At 53.3% G+C, this 21,832-nt stretch overlaps 1 protein-coding gene across 1 annotated transcript in view; it reads right to left on the minus strand.

The window, feature by feature from the left end:
* PDE9A (phosphodiesterase 9A) overlaps positions 1 to 21,832 on the minus strand; it is a 135,090-nt gene that overhangs the window by 6,588 nt on the left and 106,670 nt on the right. The window contains exons 8-18 of the mRNA XM_075542903.1: positions 18,605 to 18,686; positions 15,780 to 15,854; positions 11,995 to 12,081; positions 11,259 to 11,363; positions 10,857 to 10,939; positions 10,026 to 10,182; positions 6,121 to 6,234; positions 4,446 to 4,550; positions 2,926 to 3,054; positions 1,921 to 2,016; positions 41 to 226 (exon numbers count right to left, since the gene is read on the minus strand). Of these exons, the coding sequence (XP_075399018.1) occupies positions 41 to 226; positions 1,921 to 2,016; positions 2,926 to 3,054; positions 4,446 to 4,550; positions 6,121 to 6,234; positions 10,026 to 10,182; positions 10,857 to 10,939; positions 11,259 to 11,363; positions 11,995 to 12,081; positions 15,780 to 15,854; positions 18,605 to 18,686 (1,219 nt within the window). The remainder of the gene's footprint in view (positions 1 to 40; positions 227 to 1,920; positions 2,017 to 2,925; positions 3,055 to 4,445; positions 4,551 to 6,120; positions 6,235 to 10,025; positions 10,183 to 10,856; positions 10,940 to 11,258; positions 11,364 to 11,994; positions 12,082 to 15,779; positions 15,855 to 18,604; positions 18,687 to 21,832) is intronic.

A 21,832-nucleotide genomic window follows, 5' to 3' on the forward strand; every position in this document is an offset into this window, starting at 1 on the left:
TTTCTGTTTGTGAAAACCACCCCTCTGAGGGATTTGTTACAGCCACGTTGCTGACTTCTTCCTCCTGCAGATTTTGGGTCCCTTCCCCATTGCCATTGAAAGGACGGCTGTGCTGAGAAGTGGCCTCAGAAAGAACTGCATTACCTTCCACTTTCCCCGCGTCTCTGCTCCTTTCTCCCGAGTGCGGGGCGCTCCCCGAGGCCGGACTCTCAGTCTGTGTCTGCAGCTAGGACAGGGGTAGAGGAGCAAAAGTGAGGCTCTGGTCAGCAAAAGCTTCTCATTCTAAGCGGTTTCTCCTGACGGAGCGGAGACCTGGGTGAAGTAAAGGATTGATATTCTCTGGTACTGGTGGAGAAGTGGGAGGTTGGAGCCACCTGGAGGTGCATCAGAAGAAAGGCTTGGTGATCACCTTACAAGAACCCCCTCACCCGCCCCCCCCCCCCGCCTTTGAATGTGCCATGGAGCCCAGTTCGAATCTGACACGCGTGGGCCCGGGAAGAGTCAGAATCAACGCAGCAGCAACAGGACGCCAACACATGAAGGCAAGACTGGCGTCTAAACCCTCAGTGTGCCCGAACAAACACACTGCGTGCTTTGCACCCAGCAGGTGGGTGTATGCACCTGCTAAGGAGGGGTGGGTCTGGCCCCGAGAAAACACCTGGGATGCAGCTCCTGGCGATGGGAGAGAAGGGGCAGGGGCCTGCAGATGGAAAGATTTGGGACAGGAGGAGGGCCTGGGGGGTGGAGGTCGGAGCCATGGGGCCAAGTCTGCACTGAGTGGGGACTGCTTGTGCTGCACCTGGAGCGAGGGGGGAGGGGGCAGGGTGTAGGGAGGTCAGCGGGGAGGGCCTCAGTATCCCAGGCGGCAGGAGGCCCTGACACACCTGTAGAGACCTGTACAGCCCGGGCTCCTAACCTGGCTGGCTCAGCTCACTGGGGCTGTGAATTTGACTGCTGAGAACTACCCACTCACAGAAGGGCTCTCCTGACTCAGCCAAATCAGGGAGGGGCCAGGCCGCGAGCCTGGTGGAGGCTACTTTGTCCTCCCTCAGGCCACAGGAAAGCAGCCGTGGCATCCCCTACGCCCACTACCTGCTGAACAACCCCCACTGAACAAGCTCAGTGGGGGAGGGCAGGGAGGGTGGGTGTCACGGTGCAGCTGGCAGACCTTCTTCGGAAGCCCCGGCAGCTCCTAGTCTTGGCTGTCATCCTGTGAAGGCACAGCCGTCACCGTCTTACATGGCTTTTGTCATTTCCAGTGTGCCCCTGTCCACAGGCAGAGCGATGGATTAGACTGTGTCCTGAAATGTGTGTTGGAATTCTAATCCCTGTGCCTGTGAAGCACTGGGGGGCGCTGTCGGGTAAACATTGGACTGTTAGCCACAAGGCTCAGCGGTTCAAACCCACCAGCCACTCTGTGGGAGAAAGATGAGGCTGTCTGCTCCCATGAAGATGTATAGGCTTGGAAACCCTGTGTCGGGATGAACTCGATGGCGGTGGGTTTGGTTTACACCTGTGACGGGATCCTGTCTGGAGACAGGATTTCTTTTATTTTAATTATGATATAATATATCAGGGTAGGCTGGTGCTCCAACCTCCTTCCTTTCTTCCGAGATGTAAAAGGGCAGGTTAGACATGGAGGAGTTTAGAGAGGTGGAGGAGGACAGTCACCATGTGCGCACTGCCCACTCACCAAGGGACCAAAGGACAGCTAGGGCGGTGGACAAGGGAGGAGACCCTGAGTCAGGCCTGTCACCTCCAGGACTATGTGATGCTCAGTCTCTGTTCTCTACAGCCTCCCCCCCTCCCCCCGGAGTTTCTGCCACAGCCTCACTGGGCCACCAGGAGAGGGTACCAGCCAACCCTGGAGTCTGGAGCAGGGAGTGGTGTACACCCTCTTTCTCACCCACTGTGACCTACCTCTCGCACAGCGTCTTCCCTTTGCTTCAGCTCCTCGTAATGGTCCCTAGACTCCCACAGGGGCTGCAGCATGCTGTCCTCCACCACAGGGAAGAGCTAGGAGAGATAGGCAGGGTTGTGGCAACGCCCAGTCACAAAGCCCCGACACTTATTTGGCCTAGGACCCCCTTTTCAGGAAAACAAAAAAAGTTTAATGGCCCACTGACCATTAAAAATCTTGGACCCAGGAAAACGTAGCCATCGGCTTGTGCTGCCCCCTGGGATTCTTCCAGTACCCCCAGGGGGTGGCATTGCCCAAGTCTGGAAGTACTGGACTCTCAGGAACATGGCAATTAACCAGGGCTATTCCATTACATGCAATTCCGTGGGTGCAACGGGAATGCACGTCCATTCTGGGGGGCTCAAGTCCCCAGGTCATGGAGGTTTGGGTGCCATTTGGCCAGTTCGGCCTCTTGGGACCCATGCCGCCTGCTGACCACCCCTGGGGGTGCTTTTGCTTCGCACTCTTGTCATTTTTCATATGGATGCCGGCAAAAGCCCTCCGATCCCCAATCATCCCTCCATGTTCGTCCACTCCTTCAACTTGTGGTCTGTTCACAGAGCTCTCTGACTTCAGCCAGCCAACCAACCAACCAACCAACCAACCAACCAACCAACCAACCAACCAACCAACCAGCCAATCAACCAACCAACCAACCAAACAACCAACCAAACAACCAACCAGCCAATCAACCAACCAACCAACCAACCAACCAACCAACCAACCAACCAACCAACCAACCAACCAAACAACCAACCAACCAGTCAACCAACCAACCTATTCATTTGTCTTTCCAAACTCAGTTCTGGTGGTGCTGCCTCCCGTCCTGTCCCCTGAGAACCCTGGGACAAGCACTGTTCACCTATAATACTTCTCTGCCTCCTTTTGAGGCTCCGAGGCCCCAGGGCTGGGCAGCACTGCCAGCCACGAACATCCTCAGCAACGCGTGTGGTGAGGCCACTCACCTTGGTGACAGTTTCAAACATTGGGATCAAAACAAACTTGATGAATCCAATCTGGGCTGTAGCTTTGGTCACTTTGTCTCGGTCCATGAACGGGGCCACAGGAAGGCCTTCTGATTTCTCACGGTCACTCTGTAGGCAACACAACAGAAGGCAAAAAAAATTTCCTTTGGATTGAGGAGCAGTGCTCTTAGAGAGGAAGAAAAGGATGTGCTCATTCACCAACAACCAACCAACCAACCAACCAACCAACCAACCAACCAATCAGCCAACCAACCAATCAGCCAACCAACCAATCAGCCAACCAACCAACCAACCAACCAACCAACCAATCAGCCACCCACCCAACCAACCAACCAACCAGCCAACCAACCAATCAGCCAACCAACCAATCAGCCAACCAACCAATCAGCCAACCAACCAGCCAATCAGCCAACCAACCAATCAGCCAACCAACCAACCAACCAACCAACCAATTAGCCAACCAACCAATCAGCCAACCAACCAATCAGCCAACCAACCAACCAACCAACCAACCAACCAACCAACCAACCAACCAACCAACCAACCAACCAATCAGCCAGCCGAACCAACCAGCCAACCACCCACCCGACCAAGTCAAACTGAGCCCCAGTCATGGCAACTGCGTGTGTCAGAGCAGAGCTGGGCTCTACCAGGGTTCCAAAGACCTGCTCACCGGGCCTTTCTCCCGAGGTGCCTCTGGATGGCCTGGAACTGTTGCTCTTTGGGTGCATGCACTATCCAAGGACTACCACCAACTCATGTCAGTGAGAACACAGAGAGGTGGCAGCCTCGTGGGTGTTGAGGAGGGTGTGTGCTGGGCAAGCCGGGCAGTGGGAGAGGGCAGGCACCGTTGGTCGGACACACATGCCACTCAGCAGCAGTCACCTGCAGAGCTCCTCCAGCCTCAATCAGGCTGCTCGACTGAGTGGATTTTTGTCTTTTCCATTATTTTCCATTTTAGGCTGACTTCAACATGTGAGTATCTCGGATTTTGCCCATGGCTATGACACAGGAATAGCTAGAGAGGGAATGAAGGGGGTGGGGCTGCAGGTAGTGGGCTCTGCCTGGGTGGGAGGGAGGAAGGGGCCCTGGGCCCTTGTGAAGCAGGATGAAGTATGAGTATGCACATGTGTGCATGTGTGCGAGTATGTGCGCCTGGGTGTGCACACAGGAACTCAATGTGCGTGTGCGTCCATATACAGGTGTGTGAATACATGTGCATATGTATGCATGGATACTGGATCATACTCATCCCATGGGGCCCTCCCTGCCTCCATAGTCCTCGATCCTCACTGTGAAGCAATTCCCTTGCAGTCTGCCCCAGTAGTGACTCAGTGGTGACTGGCGGCCGTTTGGGAAATCAGTTTTTCTGGCTTGTTACAGTCTTTGGTGTCTCACGTTCCAACCTACTTTATTTCTGCTTCACTAGCACCTGCTAGTCACTAACGCCCTCTCAGTCATGAGCACTATGCTGTTAGGTGGCTCCGTGGCACCCTTACCTGCGTAAAGTACTCTTCTAATAAGCAGTCCACCCAAGGCTCGGCGACTTCCATCGGACGGACCTCATTAGAGATATCACAGCACTTGATCAAAATCATCTTCAACTGCAAGAAGGTAGATAGGCGTCAGCCCCGGCTGTACAGTGTGAACCTCGGCTGCTGTTTCTGCTCGCCTGGGAGGAGGCAGTCCTGGGCGGCTAGCAGTGTGCCTTGCCATCGGCAGTGGAGGCTTGAGCACCCCCACTGGGGTCCTCAGCCTCCCCTGAGAGGATGGGAGCGCCCTGCACCCCTAAAGTGTCAGAGAGTCATTTCTGGAGGGGACTGGAGCAGCTTGGAGAAGCCCGCTCCATGCAAAGACCTTTTGTATACAAATTGTAAGGTTAAAAAAAAAAATCTTGATTATTTTGGGATACACAGAAAGCAGAATGAAAAAGCATCAGTAGGATGCGAATGAGGCAGGTCAGAGAGAGATCCAAAGCCCATCTGTAGACAATTGGACATCCCCTCACAGAAGGGACACAGGAAGGGAAAAGCCAGCCAGGGTGTAGCATAGCACCGATAAAACACAAAACATTCCTCTAGTTTTTAAATGGTTCTTCCCCTCCACTATCATGACCCCAGTTCTACCTTACAAACCTGGTGGACCGGAGCATGTACGCTGGTACAGATAAGAGCTCTCGACATGCGGAATCCATGGCAGATGACCCCCGCCCCGGAACAGCGACCCCATGAGGGGAGGGTGGAGGGAGAAAGGGGGAACTGGTTGCAATGATCGACGTACAACATCCCCCTACCCAAGGGTGGCAAACAACAGAAACGTGGGTGAAGGGAGACAGCAGGCAGTGCAAGATATAAAAGTAATAATAATTTATAATTTATCAAGGGGTCACGAGGGTGGAAGGGTTGGGGAGGGAGGGCAAAAAGAGGAGCTGATCCCAAGGGCTCAAGTAGAAAGAAAATGTTTTGAAACAGATGCTGGCACCATATGTACAAATGTGCTTGGCACCATTGATGTATGGATTGCTATGGGAGCTGTAAGAGCCCCAGTAAAATGATCTATTAAAAGAAAGAAGAGCCTCGTTTGGAGGCTGGGCTTGGAAAGTGAGAAGAGGAATGCAGTGGGGGTGGCTGTGGGAGGACCTTGAGTGACGTCACAGAGGTACAGGGGCAGGTGGGGTCCAGCTTTGACGCCCTGCATCCCTGGCAGAGATGGCACTGCTGACACTGACCCACCAGGAGGGACTCCCCCTTTGTCCACCCTTCCAGCCTGGGGTGAGGAAACTACAGTTGCCAAACGTGGCCCGTTGGCTTCTGCCCTCTGGTCCCCAGCCTGTGCCTCCCTGTTCGGGGGCTCCGCTAGGTGATCTGGCTCTAGCTGCCATCCTGGTCGAAGCTCCACCTCCTTCCCTGCCTCCTGCAGAGAGCACGGCTTATTCTCAGGAGAGCAGAGCCCAGACTGAGGTGGAGGAGTGGGCAGACGCGCCATGCAGGGACACTCATCAGGGGCCCTGCCTGGGGACCTTTGCTGTAAGAGCCGTGGCCTGGGAAACTGTACTTGGAAATCTCTTTCCAACACCGGGTCTCAAGTTCTGGCTTCTCCATCTCTGATCTCACTGGGTGGTCTGCCTTTGCTTTAACAACCCCGCCCCCAAAGAGGTCCAACCATCCTACTCACCAAGGTCATGTGCTCCTCGTTGCTGTAGTCAAAGCTCTCCATTTTGTCTTTGAAAGAATCCATGATTTCTGCGTGCCTTGCCATGTCAGTGGCCAAGATCAGGGTAATTATCCCCTGAAAAGTGGAAGAGCCATGCGTTGGCACCCAGTCACCCCCCCAGTTGAGCACCCGCTGTGCAGAGAGCCATCAGCACCCATCACTGCATTTGGCCTCACACCGACTCGTCCTCATGCTGGGAATCACTGCAGCAAGTTTACAGATAAGGAAAGTGGGGCTTGAGAAGGTGGAGGGACCTGCCTAGGGGCTCCGGGAGAATGGAAGGCTGGGGGCACACACCGAGGTTTGGGGAGAGCGACAACCCCACTCGGCTCGACTCCACTCGGCTCGAGAACCTGTGGGTGTCATGTTTCAGACAGAGAGGGGGCAGTCACATGCACAGGTGGCGGGGAACCATGGTTTGTAGTTGGTGGCTGTTGAGTCGTGGGGACCCCCACATGGTGAAAGGAAGGGCCGCCCCTCCCGATGCCAGGCTGAGGTTCGGCGGCACATCGGCCCATTGTGGTCCAGAATTCTTCCTGGCTGGTGCTCAGGAGTGGATCCCCAGGCCTTTCAGCTCTGCTGAAACGTGTTCAGCATCCAAGCAACATGAAAGCCCCCACTTTCATGTTGCCACACCACCACTGACATCCGGTGGCTCACATGATGTGCATTGGCAGGGGACCTGCAGGGAAGGTGAGCCTTCTACCTGGACCCACAAGCTCTCAGCAGACCGGGTCAGCATGAAATCTAGCAGACTTGAGTGCAGGAGAAAATGCTTTTCCTAGATGTCATGATTTCATGTCAGGATCTGTCCCCCCACCCCACCCCCAGATGTGGGTGGACGTCAACGACTGCTTTCCCAAGAGGATCATGCCTATGACGTAATCTCTGTGTAAGGAATAGTAAATGCTGGACTGTTCACCACAAGATCAGCGGTTCAAAGCCACCAGTCACAGGGAGAAAGATGAGGCGGGCCTGCTTCTTTAAAGAAGCTGTTGGACTCTGTCCTGTAGGGTCACGGTGAGTCGGAGCTGACTTGGTGGTGGTGCTGGGTAATCTATGTGCGTATATGTATACATGAGACTTGTGAATGGTGAGTCTGTCTGCTCTCAGAGAGATTTACAGCTTCAAAAACCCGACATCATATGTACTGGCATCAACTTAACAGCAGTGGTTTTCATTTTTGGTTTTATATGTAAGGAGCCCTGGTGGTGCAGTGGGTTAAGTGCTGGTTGTCCTACAGGATCACTATGAGTCAGAGTCAACCTGATGGCAGTGGTTTGGGTAATCTATATGTGGTTACACATATACATATCGCTTGATAATGATTAAAGTTGGAATATATTTAATATATATAATATTTAATTCTAGTCACAGTGTATAAATAGTGATGAAATAAGTTTTAAAACTAGAAATAGCTCATTACCTTGTTAACTAAATATTGATTTAAGAGAAGGAACATAATTCAAAGCCATGGCTATCCATTTATGTCAATGTATCTACATCTACTCTTCCATCATCCACACAACATTCACCTGCCATGACTCCTTCCCTCCCTCCCTCCTCCCACCCACCTGTCCTCCTATCTATCCATCCAGTCACTTCACACTTAGAGTATCTCTTTGCCAGGTATGTCCCACTTAAAAAAAAAATAGAATAAATAAAAAAACAAAGCAACAAATACAAAATCCCAGTCAGTCAACATACGTCGTCTTAAATGTATTCGGGGGTGGCGGAGGTGGGACGGGGGATCACCAGCATGTTGAATCATGCAGTTTGTCTGTCAAGATGTCATGTTGTCTTAGGGACGAATTTATTCGGTCATCTCTCAAAATAATTAAAAAAGCAAAGCACTGATAAAAATAAAAAGGAAACAACTGATTTCACCCTGAAAAGGAAGCCTTATCTAAAAGTTAGTCAAAGGTTTGAAGCAGGATAGGCCCTGGCTGGCACCCCATGGCTGGGAGAAGGGTGTCTTTTTGTATATAAGGTGCTGCTTTTTAAACCAAGCCCCCCTGCCCCTCTCTGGCCACTGCTCTGATACCCTGTTGGGGTGAACCTCTGCATGAAGGGGTGCGCAACTTGCTCTGCACCTCCAGGTCCTCGTCCTGGGGGAGGCCTGCGCTGGCCAGCCACTAGGGGTGGCAGTGGCCAAATGCCAGGCTCACTTTATGATTTGCCCCTTCACCTACTTCAGACAAAGATCACAACAACTGGTGCTTGCAGGTGGTTCCAAACCCGTGTAGGAGGGGCCAGAAGATCTAGAGATAAAGGCTAGAGAACCATCCGTGGGCCTGGGGATTCCAGGACTGTGAGCAAGCGCTGGTTTTGCTCGGAACTTCCTGGAAGTGTGGGCAAGCTGGGAAACAATGGCTGATGAGGCTGCTGCTCTCCGATAAAGCGAAGCTTATCAGATGTCCGGAGGGCAATGGGCCCTTTCCTGGAACTGGATTCTAAGATATATTACCAGGGGCATTTGAAGGAGAGTCATTAAGGCACAGAGCGGATGAGATTGTCAGCTGAAAAATAGCAGAACACGGCTGCTCAAAGAGATTGAAGATGGCTCCTGGTCTGAATTTCCTAGCGCTACCATCAAAAAGAAGTGGGGATCCTGGTGGTGCAGCGGTAAAGGTCCGGGCTGCTACCCGAAAGGTCAGCGGTTCGAACCCACTAACTGTTCCTCAGGAGCAAGACGTCTGCTTCCTCAAAGAGTGGCAGCCTCAGAAACACTGCGGGGCGGTTCTCATAAGGTCACCATGAGTCAGAATCACCTTGAGGGCAGGTGGAGGGTCCATAAAAAATGGCCACATCCCGGTGTCTTAAAACAACAGAAATCTGTCCTCTCACAGATCTGGAGACTAGAAATCCCAAATCCAAACATTTGCAGCGCGGCTCCCTCATGGAGGCTCTGGGGGAGAAGGGGAATCTGCTCCCTGCCTCCTCCAGCTTCGGATGGCTGCGGGTTCCCCGGGCTTGGAGGTGCATCCCCGATCTACCTTCATCTTCCCATGGTCTTCTCTGCACGTCTGTGTTTTCTTCCTTTCGAGATCTCATAAGGGAGCTCCTCATTGGCCTTAGGGCCCACATGGGTAATCCTGGATGACTGCCTCCTCTCGGGCCCCTTCCTCTCACTGTCTCTGCAAAGTCACCTTTTCCCTCCAAACAAGGTCACATGGAGAGGTCCTGGGGCTCAGGAGATGGACAGGCCTTTTGGGGGGACCACCACTCACACTCGTCACATGCTTCGAAGGGATTGCCTCGATCTCTTCCCGCCTCTAGAACCGGGTGGGCCACTTAACTGAATTGGGGCCATGCTCTGCAGAAGGAACACCATGATTTTGTGGTAAGCTGGGAGTGTTTGCTGCCGGGCAGGTGGAAGCTGTGCGGAAGTTTCTTCCTGTAGTGCGAGTATCCTCTCCTGTGAACATGTCCCCTGGGATGAAGGAAGCTTCCTTATCTGCCGCAGACGACAAGTAAACTGACCCTTGGGGTGGCCGGGGACAGAGGCTCGGCTTCGGGAGCAGTGGCAGAGCCCTGCTGGAATGGTGGCGGTGGCTGATGTCTCCCCAGCCACGTGCGCAGTGTGTCCGCAGGGCGAGTTGCTGGCCCTCAGAACCCTTCGTGTCCAAGGATGCAGATAGGGTTCCCGTGAAGGGTGTTGTGAGCTGGGTGGGAAGGCACGCCCACAGGACTCCGTGCGCACCTCAGAGGGGACACCTATCTTGAGGCTCCACTTCTCGTGAGGTTCTGCTCTGCGGTCATGTGCATTGTCCTCTCCCACCCCCAAGTGCCCCTCCCTACACGGTCTTCCGGCCAGAGAGCCCTTGCCACCCCCACCCCCAACACACACACACACACACGCTCACCTGTCTGATCTGCTTGAAGCCGTCTGGCTGCAGGCTGGAGAGGATGTTACACTCGGGCTGGGCGAGGATCTGGAAGGCCACGGCACAGTGGTGGTTCTCCAGGGGCGAGATGTCATTGTAGCGCACGGCCAGCTCTGTGCGAGCATTGATCTGGTACCTGCAGAGGAAAGAGAGACCCAAGGGAGGCCATGGAGACCCAGGCTTCTGCACTCAGTCTGCCACGTGGCGGGGCAGCAACTGTGAGTGTATGAGTGGTGCCATCGCCTAAAAGACAGGCTGCCACGGGGGCCGAAGAGACTGCACCTGCTGGAAACCCACTTCTCACATGCACCCTCCCTCTGGATGCCAGACTGTCCTTCAAAAGGGAAGGAAGGGAGGGAGGGAGGGAGGGAGGAAGGAAGGAATGGAGAAAGGGAAGAAGGAAGGGAGGGAGGGAGGGAGGAAGGAAGGAAAGAAGGAAGGAAGGAAGGAAGGGAGGAAGGGAAGAAGGAAGGAAGGGAGGAAGGAAGGAAGGGAGGAAGGGAGGAAGGAAGGAAGGAAAGAAGGAAGGAAGGAAGGGAGGAAGGGAAGAAGGAAGGAAGGGAGGAAGGAAGGAAGGGAGGAAGGGAGGAAGGAAGGAAGGAAGGGAGGAAGGAAGGAAAGAAGGAAGGGAGGAAAGAAGGGAGGGAGGAAGGAAGGAAGGAAGGGAGGAAGGGAGGGAGGGAGGGAGGAAGGAAGGAAGGGAGGGAGGGAGGGAGGAAGGAAGGAAGGAAGGGAGGGAGGGAGGAAGGAAGGAAGGGAGGGAGGGAGGAAGGAAGGAAGGGAGGGAGGGAGAAATCATCATGTACACACGTGTTGTTGTATCCAGGATGGTCCAAATCATGGCAAATGGCCGCAGTCATCAGGGTCAGGATGTCCATTTGGGAACATTTCTCCTGGATGAGAAACATCGTTTAGGTTTCTGCCCTCTTTACTCTGGGGGCAGAGGAAGGTCGGGAGGGGGTGGAGTTGGTGGGCAGTGAGGGAAAGGGGTGTGTGGGCAGAACGAAGCCTCCCCCAGCCATGACGGGCCTCCCCGTCTGTGGGAGAAAACTGCTTGTTCTCTGGGGTGGCTAAGGAGGTGCCCACTGCTCACTGCATTGCAGGAGGGGCCTGCAGCAGGTGTTTTCCCTGGCGCATGGTGGGATTGCTGGGGAGTAGGGACAGCGGGCTGGTGGTGACGGGAGGCAGCTGGGGGCCCACACCAAGACCCACCTGGAGGCCACAGAGCCAGATCATGCTGTACATCATCTGGGTCACGCAGAAGCAGTGCCGGAAGTTATGGAAAGGGTTGTTCCTATAGTTGTCGTGGATGCAGAGCTGTGGTGGGAGAGGTGGCGCTGACCTGCCTGGGCCTGGGCCGCCCTCTCCCCATCACTCCCTTTCTCTGGGGTCCCACTGGGGCTGACTGTCTCAAGGCTTCCTGCCACATCCCCATCTGAACCTGTGACCAGTGGCATTCCTGGGCTTGCCAAAGGTCCGGGGATGGTGGCCCAGGAAGGCCACATGCGGTACCAAAAGGCAGGTGTAGGGATAACCTTTCATGGTTTCCTCCCAGGCAGAGGTGTGCCTGGGAGGAGGGAGAGGAGCTGCATGGGACGGTCGGCCATAATATTTTATTCTAAAAAGGGCTCTGGTGCTGTACACTCATGTATACACATGTATGTGTGTGCGTGCACACATGTACACATCCTTGTACACATATGCGCACACAGGGACACACACACACTCCTTGCTGACTTAGAATGCATTGCTTCACTTGTCGCTCCGGATCTCTCTTACTTTCTCTCTCATCAGGGCAGAAGCCCAGAGGTAGGGAATGGACTGGAGGAAGGATAGTTCAGGACTGAGAGATGCTCACTGGAAGCTCCCCTAGGACACCCTCTCCATGTGCAGGCAGTCCAGGTCCTTGGGAAGACACCTCCAGGAGAGCAGGGAGCCTGACACTTACCAACCACCTCTTCAGGGTGATGGGGTTGATGTTGAAATCTCTGACTAGGCCAAGGTCATGGTACATGTGCTCCAAGCAGCTCAGCATCTGTGGCCAAGAGGAGGGGACCATCAACAGTGGGTGGACTCAGAGCCCTGCCTCCCCCTGCTCTCCCCTCAGGCTTGGGAAGATCACCATGAGGCCATGCCCTACACAGGCTGGCCTCCTTCCTAGCAGGCAGAGTTGGTCAGTGTGACTTGGGAGAAGACCCTGGTTATTGGGGGCTTCTAGACCACCTAGGAGGGACATGAGGGCTTGAAGGAGCAGCCGAGATCTTTTTGGATCGGAAAGAAGTGGATTGGAAGTCAACGAAAATTCTTTGCAAGAAGGGACAATTCCATGACCACATCAAAATGATGTCTACTGATTTTGACACGTGAAAACCACGACCCGTCTGTCCTTATGCCACATGGCTGGGATGCTGGAAGTTATGACACTGATGCTTCATATCCCACCAGGGCCACCTGGAGGATGGGTCTCAGTGGAGTGCCCAGACTAACACAGCTAAAAGGAAATTCCTGGAGACCTGCTTTAACATATATACAATTTTATATTTATTATCAATTGTGAATTAACATATCTATCCCATCATTCCCTAGTTCAAGCACATCAGCCATATTGTGCAATGGCTTCTACAACCAGTTTCCAAACATTCTTTTCTTTCCTGGACTGCTTGACACCGTCTCTCTGCCTTTGAAAACGTTATGGATCAGAAAGAAACGCTGCCTGGTAACCCAGCTGCACGATGGACTCTAGGTCGGCAGTCACTCAAAATACACAGCAAGGACTTCGAGCAGACCAGCGAGGGCGCAACGCTGGGCAGCATTATGTTCTGTTGTACGGTGGGGGTGGGGTGGGGGCTTCAAAAAGTTCGTGGAAAAAGATCCCATCCTCTTTCCATTCCAATTCTCCATGAGCCCTTTGCAGCCCGCTGGGACAGTGAGTTGCCATGAGTCGTCCCCAACTCAAAGACAACGAACTGTCACGAACATGTACAAACAGTCTCCGAGGCCCACGGTCACGATGAGAGTCTCCAGGCCCGAGGCAACTGCCTGCGCTGCTGTTCCTAGCTGCTGGCGAGCCGAGTCCTGGCCCCCAGAGACCCTACATGGATACAGTCGAAGGCTCCACAGGGTTTGAGACCAGGGACCCAAAGCTGACTTCTGCCACCCAGAATGCTTAGCTCTGCCCCTCAGAGGGAGGGCCCGCGGCACTGTGTACGGGCTTCCTGCCTTCACTGAGGCGTCTTGAAGGTGATCTGGATGCCCGCTCCCACGCCTTAGTTCACGAAACCCTGATATCCACACAAGAAGTCTGCGCTTGAGCTGAAATAGGCTTTGTTTTTAGTCCCAAGGAGGCTTACTGTCATTACTGAGATCGATTTAAATGTAGCTCAGAGCTTTGCGGGCTAATTAAGCTAGCAAGAAAAAGATGAAATGATGAAAAAAAAATAGCCAAGCATGACCTTGCCAAGAGCGGACGTTGCTTTTTGAGCACATGTGTGTGGGAAAAGCAGGTCTTGGGGAGCCCAGGGGGCCAGAGGCTCCGAAAAAAATGGGGACACATGAGTGCCTCTGAGCAGTGCCACCGGGCCCGGGGCCAGTCTGCTTGCGTCCTGCCTTCCAATGACCCCTAGCTCCCCGGAGGCGTGCCTGGGGCAGTGGGCCTCGGAGTAGACCTTGGAACCTGGCTCCCTGGCTGCTTTGCTCACGGTGTAACCTGTTCTTCACAGAAGGACGTGCCACGTGGAAGCCATCCTTACATGTTAAACAATATCCAAGAGCTGGAATCGCGGCAGTGAGGCGCTGGGCTTTAGGAGACCCAACCCTATAATCAAGGCCTGGATGGCATGCCTATCTGTGACCCCTGGGCACTGCCAAGAATCCACTGAGAAACCAACAGCACCCCAAACACAGACCAGGACGCTCTAACCACCCACTGTCTTCCTCCAGGGCTGTGTCCCTGTGCACATGGATAAACTCCCATGATGGCAGGCTCGGGGAGCAGTGGCCCTGACAGGTGGGCTCCAGACAGAGGGACAGGAGTCCGTCCAGAAGACTTGGGCAAGAGGCTAGGAGGACTGGTTCCAGGACCTGCAGCCCAGGCTGTGCCCAGCCACCCCCACTCCGCCCACCAGCCTCACCCAGCTGTATGGGCCACTGGCAGGCCTGGAGAGAAGGTTTCTGCTAGAGCAGCTGGCCCCTCCGCTCTTTGGGACCCCAAAGCCAGTTACGGGTTGAGTTGTGTTTCCCAAGAAAAGGATTGCTGAAGTCCTCACCCCAGTACCTTGGAAGGAGAGTTTGTTTGGAAAAGGAGCCTTGGAAGGTCTTATCGGGCTAACCAGATCCCACGGGAGTAGGGAGGGTCCCTGATCCCTTCTGAGTGGGGCCTTATTCAAAGAGACTGTAGAGAGGCACGGACAGGGAGAAGGCTCGGTGTGAATCCTGGAAGCGATGGTGGGAGGTGTCCCTGCCGCTGGGGCTCCTCCAACAGCATGGGGCATGGGCAGCCTGCCTGCATCTTTTCCTGATCAATCACTGAACGAGGGCCTTCAGTTTTGGGGTGTTCCAAACAGCTAGGCCCAAGGCCCTGATGAAGGGCCTTTTATTGTCTTTGAGAAAAACTTGCTAACTGCTGTCCGGTACGTCCTGGACGCATACGGATCCCGAGCACAGTGGTAAGAAAGGCTGCCCAGGCCTGCACCAGGCCATGATGGGTGGTGGATGAGACCGTTGTGCCCCGCAGGGTCTCAGCGGCTGCTTTTCACCAGTAGACAGCCAGGCCTTTCTTCTTACTCCATCTTAGCCTGGGGCTTCCCTGAACAGGACTCAGCGTATTAGCAACCCAGACCTGCCCTCACTGACAGGCAGGCGGGGTGGTTGCATGTGAGGTACAATGGCCGGGAATCGAACCTGAGTCTCCTGCTTAGGAGGCCGGAAGCTACCACGGAACCACCAGTGCCCCACAGTAGAGAATTAGATAGACACAACCACAACGTTCCCTCTTAGTGGTTTCTCAGGAAACTTGAGAGTCTTGCAGCAGAATTGGCTCACCATTCCCTCAGCGGGCTTAGTCTCGCTTGCCCTCTGGCCTGCTTACGGTCCAGCATGCTAGACCTTGCCACCTCGGACAGCTCTTTTCTCAGCAGAGCATTCCCATAAGGCCCTTCCTTGAGGAAACGTCTGCACCTGAGCACCAGAGCTGCCCACCCGTGTTTTCTTCCCTCACCTGTCCGCGCAACACCTGGCTGGCTCAGCTGGGTGGAGTCTGGCGGGGGGGGGGGGGGGGGGGGGGAGGGGACCGAGGCACCGCCCCGGGGAACGTTGCGGATGTCCTGCAGGGTTCCTCCTGGGTGCTCTGGGGTTGGGAGACAGCCTGTGCTTTCTCCTCTGCTCAAGGACTCCCCTTCCTGAGTTTTGTCTCTGCCTCCAACATTCTCTTGGACCTGGACTGTGTATGTCTGAGCTAAAAGTTGGGGCTAATAATTATATACATTTATGGAAGAACAAAGGGTGTGCTGGAGAGGGTGCATTTATGGTTGGGTTGCTAACCACCAGCTGCTCCGTTGGAGAAAGGTAAAGCTTTCTGCTCCGGTGGAGGGGCAGAGGTACCTGTTCTGTAGGGTTCTAGGAGCTGGCATTGACTCTGTGGCGGCAAGCTTGGCTTTCCAACAGCCCAGCCTTCCCAAGCAGCTTCTGGGGGCGATGAAAGCCAATAGACGCCCGCCCAGAATGCTCCCTGCTTACCTCGTTGGGCTCCCAGAGCCAGACATCAAAGGTGGGCTTCCGGAGCGCGTCGATGGTCTCTGGAGAGAGCAGGTACTAGACAGGAGAGAGGCCAGTGTTAGGGTTTGGGTTAGGGTTAGGGCTAGGGTTAGTTTTAGTCTGTGGGAACCCGTGGGCTTTTGTCTGCGGGACAAGGATGGTGACCTTGGCCATGTGCTGGGATGTTTCTTCTACTTCCCCTTCACTTCCCTTTGAAAGATAAACCGCGCCAGACCACAGCCTAGATTCTGTAAGAACTCTAGCCAAGCTATTGGGGCGGGACTCTCATCCGGGGTTGCAGGAGCTGGGCTGGAGAGGAGAGAAGGGACAGCCAGGGGGCCTGAGGGAACTGGAAGGATGAAAATGTTTCACAGTTTCACTGTGGCATAGTGTGTACCTTACACATTCAACATCTATCTATCTATCTATCTATCTATCTATCTATCTATCTATCTATCTATCTATCTGGCTATCTAGCTAGCTATCATTCATCCGTCTACCTATCCATCTATCCACCTGTTGAAGTTGAGTTTGTTCTCAGAACAGCCCCATGTGTGTCAGAGCAAAACTGTCCCCCAAAGGGTTTTCAATGACTAATTTTTCAGAAGTTGACCACCAGGCCTTTCTTCCAAGGCACCTCCAGGTGGACCCCACCTCCAACCTGGGACCCCACGGGACTATATAAACTGGTCAAAATCCACAGTACTCTGTACCTATGTCTAACTAACCGATTCCCCAGGACTACATAAACTTGTCCAAGTTCCCAGTACTCCTCACCTAAATAAAAAGATGAGTTTGACTGCCTGTCACAGTCTCCCAGCAAGCTTGACTCAGAAAAATGTCATTAAGCAAACACAAGGAAGCAAAAGACCACCACTTGGCATTGGGTCAATGTAGACTGCTGAGCTAGTTTGAGCCTCTGTCTTTGGACAGCCCTCATTGCTCCAGAGCGAGCGGACAGATGTAACAGCGTGCCCAGGGGGCTAAAACCAGAGGCCGGCCCACGGACACCTCAGTTAGGTTAAATTGTCCTAAAAAGCACGAGGCACTGCTTCAGACCGAAGACAAGCACAGTGTTAGCTGTCTCTGTTTTGTGTCAAAGGGCTGCCCTGGAGGACTGCCCCCTTTTTATGTGGGACCCAGGCTGTACACTGAGACCTGCAGGGTCAGAGCTCCTTCTAGGAAAGGGCCCTGGCCTCGCTCTAAAACCTCAGACAAGTGTTGCGGGCAGCTTGGGCTGCTAGCCGCGGCAAGGCCATCGGTCCAAAGCCGCCAGCCGCTGGGTGGGAGAAAGACGTGGCTGTGTGCTCCCAGAGAGATGTCCAGTCTCACAGTACCGATCGAGGGCTGAAGTCCTATCTTAGGGCAGTGTGGACTTGGGGCCAAGTAGGGCAGAAGGAGCGACGCCTGATGGGCACTGGTAGCCGATGGCTTGGGTTGCCGCAGGCGCCCCTCGTCCCTCATTTCTCCCGCCTGTGCCACTGTTTCCACCGCAGTCACCTGCAGGAGCACTCATCTTTTAAAATGATGGCAAGATATGTATCACACACACAAACCTTGTTGCCATTTTCAGCCCCTTTCAAGTGCGCCGATCGGTGACATCGGCCACAGTGACGCCATCACGCAATGCTCAAAAGCTCTCTATCCCCCCAACAGCAACTCTGTACCCCGGGAGCAATCACTGGCCCCTCCCCTCGCCTCCCAGCCCGTCACCGTGGGAGCCTGCATTCGCGCCCACGCGTTGGTCCGATTCCTGCCAGTGGGATCGAGCTGCGTTTGCCTTTTAGAGCAGACTTCTTTATCTCAGGGAAGGTTTGTTTGCACGGTCGGGACTCCGTTTCTCTGTGGGTGGAGCAACAGCCCATGCATTTTTATGCCACGTACACACAGACTACGTTTTTGAAGGGCTGTGGTGAACGAATACCTAACAAAACACACTCCAACTTAACACTCACAGCATGTCCAATTCGGGACCCTTGTTTACAGCCTTCAAGCTGTGCAACCTTCTTTTCCAAACCACTCCACCACCATGAACACACACCAGGCGCCCCGAACCTGGCAACTCACCGCGACCCTTCGGGACCCCCTGTGAGTTTCTGGGACAGTCACTGTTGACCAGAGGAGAAAGCCCCGTCCTTTTCTTTCTCTTTCTTTTCTTTTAAGCCCTGTCTTTTCCCCTCAGAGCAGCTGGTGGTTTCAAACTGCTGACCTTTCGGATCACAGCCTAGTAAGTAACCGCTCTGCCATCGAGGTGCCCCTAAGCTGGACCGAGCACATCGTTATCTGCCTCTTCATCTGTTGATGGGCACTTGGGTGGCTTCCCCTTATGAGGCAGCCCTCAGCTCGGCTCAAAAGCAGACACCATCTTGGTTGGGCCAGGTTTCCAAGGCCTTGTCCAAATGGGCCCAAATCCCAGGCGATTCCCTTTGTTATTTGAAAAGCATCCCCCCACCCCCACCCCAGGGCACAACCACTTTAAGAAAGACTGGTTCTCTGATTGTTGAGAAATTTCTTATGTGCCCAAGACCATCACTCCACATACTAACGACACGCATTTATCACTCAGAGACAGGATCCAGCGAAGCAGGCCTTAACGAGTGTGTCGAAGATGTGTGGTTATTTCAAGTAACACCAGAGAGTTAAAACCATTTCTGAGTCTGCAGTGGGGGCGAGTGCGGGCCGCCCGCGGTGGGGTGGGAGCCGTGTCTGTAGATGTGCAGACAGTCTGGCGGACGATGAGGGTGGGTAGGGTGGGCGGCCAGGCGCGGAAGCTGGGGGCTGGGTCTGTGGAAGAATACTAGATTTACCTTGGGATAAGGTGGGACGTCTCGTCGGGGTGTCAGCCTCTTGTGGTTATCCAGGAAACTGTATTTACAGGGGCAGTTGGTCCTGAAGAGAAAAGTGGCTATGAGTTCTGAAGTTCGAGTGCTTCAAACGTCTCTCTCTTTTCCCCCATCATGGTAGATTATACGTGACATCTGACATCTCAAACATTTGGATGAGTACAACTGGGTGCCATGAATAACTCGCCATGTTGTGCAAACATCACCATCTCCCATTTCCAAATGCTCCCCATCACCCGAAACCAAACCTGTGTGTCCCAGGGCCCCTTCCTTCCGCTGCGTGTAACCGCTGAACACCTTGGTCCCCCTACAGTCGCCTAGTCCAAGTGTGGGAAACAGAGAAGTGAATCCTCAGGATGTCCCCCCATAATATGTGCCAAACCTAAGGTGCTGTTTGTAAACACATGGTCACTGACTTTACAACTGCTTAAAGATTATCTGCCTGAAGGTTGTCAGTCATCTAGAACAATCAGATCCTATAGCAGCGGTTCTCAATGGGGGCGAATGATCCTTTCACAGGGGTTGCCTAAGACCATCGGAAAACACATATTTCTGATGGTCTGAGGAACCGAGACACCGCTCCTCTATCCATCTCCAGGCGGGTCTGCCCACATGCAGATACACCCACATACGAGTACCTAGCGTGAAGACTGTTACCCATGCTGCACCGTGCTTCAAGACAACATTTCATTTATTTGTAATTAGAAATAAATACTTCACAATATAGAATTACATATTGTTTTTGTGACTAATCACTATCCTTTAATGATGTTCATTTGTAACGATGAAAATACATCCTGCATATCAGATGACAATCCATAACAGTAGCAAAATTACAGTTATGAAGTAGAAACGAAAATAACTTTATGGTTGGGGGTCACCACCACATAAGGAACTGTCTTAAAGGGTCACAGCATGAGGAAGGTAGAGAACCACTGCTATAGTCATCCCACCCTAAGCACCCCCCCCTTCTGATAGGATAATGGACTATTCCCCTGAAGGAGAGCCCAAAGACACCAAGGTCAAGCCAACTCAGGGACGACCAAGGTTAGGCTGCCATCTCCACTCTAGAGCCTGCCTGTCTTGTTATGTGTATTTCTATTGTACAACCCTTTCCTGTTACACATGTATTTACCTGTAATTGGGGGACTGGCACACCCCATCAGTGTATCTAAGCCCTGGTTGGAAACATATTCACTCTCTCTTTGCGGATTTGGCTCCTGAAGTCATGATGGAGCCAGAGGTGAGTATTTGCATGCTTTATCTTGTCCTATGTCTCTTTAATTTGACCCCTCAATTATACAACCGCCCCTTGGACCCATTCCATTGTGGAGGCTGGTACCCCACACCTAAACTTTTCAGACAACTGAGGTTGCACAGTGTGTGCCTTACTCTGGCTCTCAGCACAGCGTTTTCCAGGTTTATCTGCACTGTAGTGTGCAGCAGAGTCTGACCTCTCCCGGTGGCTAAGCCATATGCCACAGGGTGGACATGGCACATTTGTAACTCCAGGGACACCAGGGTTATGGAGAGGGGGGTGTCCACCCTGGCTTCTTGGGTGAACAGGCTGGTGGGCAGTGCTGGGCGGCATGGTGGGACGTCAGTGCATCACATGCAGGAGAAGGAAGGTACTGCCATTAATCCATACAGCGAGATTTGCACAGCGACCAATTAATACGACCTTGGAAGAGTCAGAAGGAAATCCATATCCTTAAGGCTGTCAATCTAATCTAGCCTCAATTCAGTGGCAGCAGGTTTGGTTTGGGGGTTTCGCCTACTCTGGGGAATTTGTCCTGAGGCACACATAAGCAAAGCGCTCTCAGCGCTCTCTGCACCGAGATAGCTAGGGCATTCCTTGTTGCTGCAAAAACCCTAACTAGACTCAGCTCAGATGTCTCCAAAGAGCACACCATTCCCACCATGCAGTACATCAACCCCACACCAAGGTAACTCTGGGTATTATGAGCAGAGAGTGAATTTGCAGAACAAAAGGGAAATAAAGAAGAACTCAGCACTCAGCATGCCCGCAGAGAACAAGCATTGCAAGAGGATGCACACAGAATGTACCACCATGGGGGCCAAAGACCGCACTGCAGGTGAGGACTGAGTGGGGCTCACCGCCTTCTGGAGACATCTAGCGGCTGCTCCTTGTTCTCAGTGTAGTCGGTGTACAGAGATCACCAAACGGTTATTTTCAAGTAGTTTTCAAGTAGGTACCGTATATACTCGAGGATAAGCCAACCCGAGTATCAGCCGAGGCACCTAATTTCACCACAAAATGTGCTGAAAAACTCATCTTATACTTGAGTATATATGGTACCTATACTTATAACAACTTTTCATCACCTTATTCTGAAAACCTTATTCTAAGTATAGGTATCAATTTAAAAAAAACAACTTGAAAAAGTTGTTTTGATCTCTTTAGAGTATTGAAGAGCAAGGATGCTCCTTGAGGACTAAGGAGCGCCCCAGTCAAGCCATGGCGTCCTCCATGGCATCGTATGGGTGTGACAGTTGGGCAGGGCATACGGCAGACAGCTGCATGTGCATTGTGGAGCTCGAGCAGAATTTGGAAAGTCCCATGACCGCTCAAAGGACCAACTGGTCTGTCCTGGAAGAAGCACGGCCAGAGCGCGCCTTGGAGGCAAGGATGGCGAGACTTCTTAAACGTGCTTTGGACATGTGGTCAGGAGAGACCCGTCCCTGGAGATGGACATCATGTTTGGTAAAGTGGAGGGGCAATAACAAAGAGGACGGCCCTCCGGGAGACGGAGTGACACCGTGGCTGCACCAGTGGCCTCCGGCAGAGGCACGGCTGTGAGGTGGCGCAGCACCGTGCAGTGCTTCTTTCTGCTGTGCACAGGTGGCTATGGGTCGGAGCTGACGCTGCGGTACCTAACAACAACAACAGCAGCAACAACAACAACACGCATAGAAGAGAGCCCTGGCGGGGTGGTGGTCACACACTGGGCTGCTAACTGCAAGGTCAGCAGTTCGAAATTACCAGGCTCTGCGGGAGAAAGACCAGGCTTTCGAAGCCCCTAAAGAGTGACAGTCTCGGAAACCCACAGAGGCAGTTCTGTCCTGTCCTAGAGGCCTCTATGAGTCAGAATGACTCAATGGCAGTGGGTTTGGGTTTTGGCGTTTATTTTTTTTTGTACTTTGAACAGTATCTGGAAGGTTTGCATCGGG

The sequence above is a fragment of the Tenrec ecaudatus genome, chromosome 2 (genome assembly GCF_050624435.1).
Source record: "Tenrec ecaudatus isolate mTenEca1 chromosome 2, mTenEca1.hap1, whole genome shotgun sequence".
Classification (NCBI taxonomy): Eukaryota; Metazoa; Chordata; class Mammalia; order Afrosoricida; family Tenrecidae; genus Tenrec; species Tenrec ecaudatus.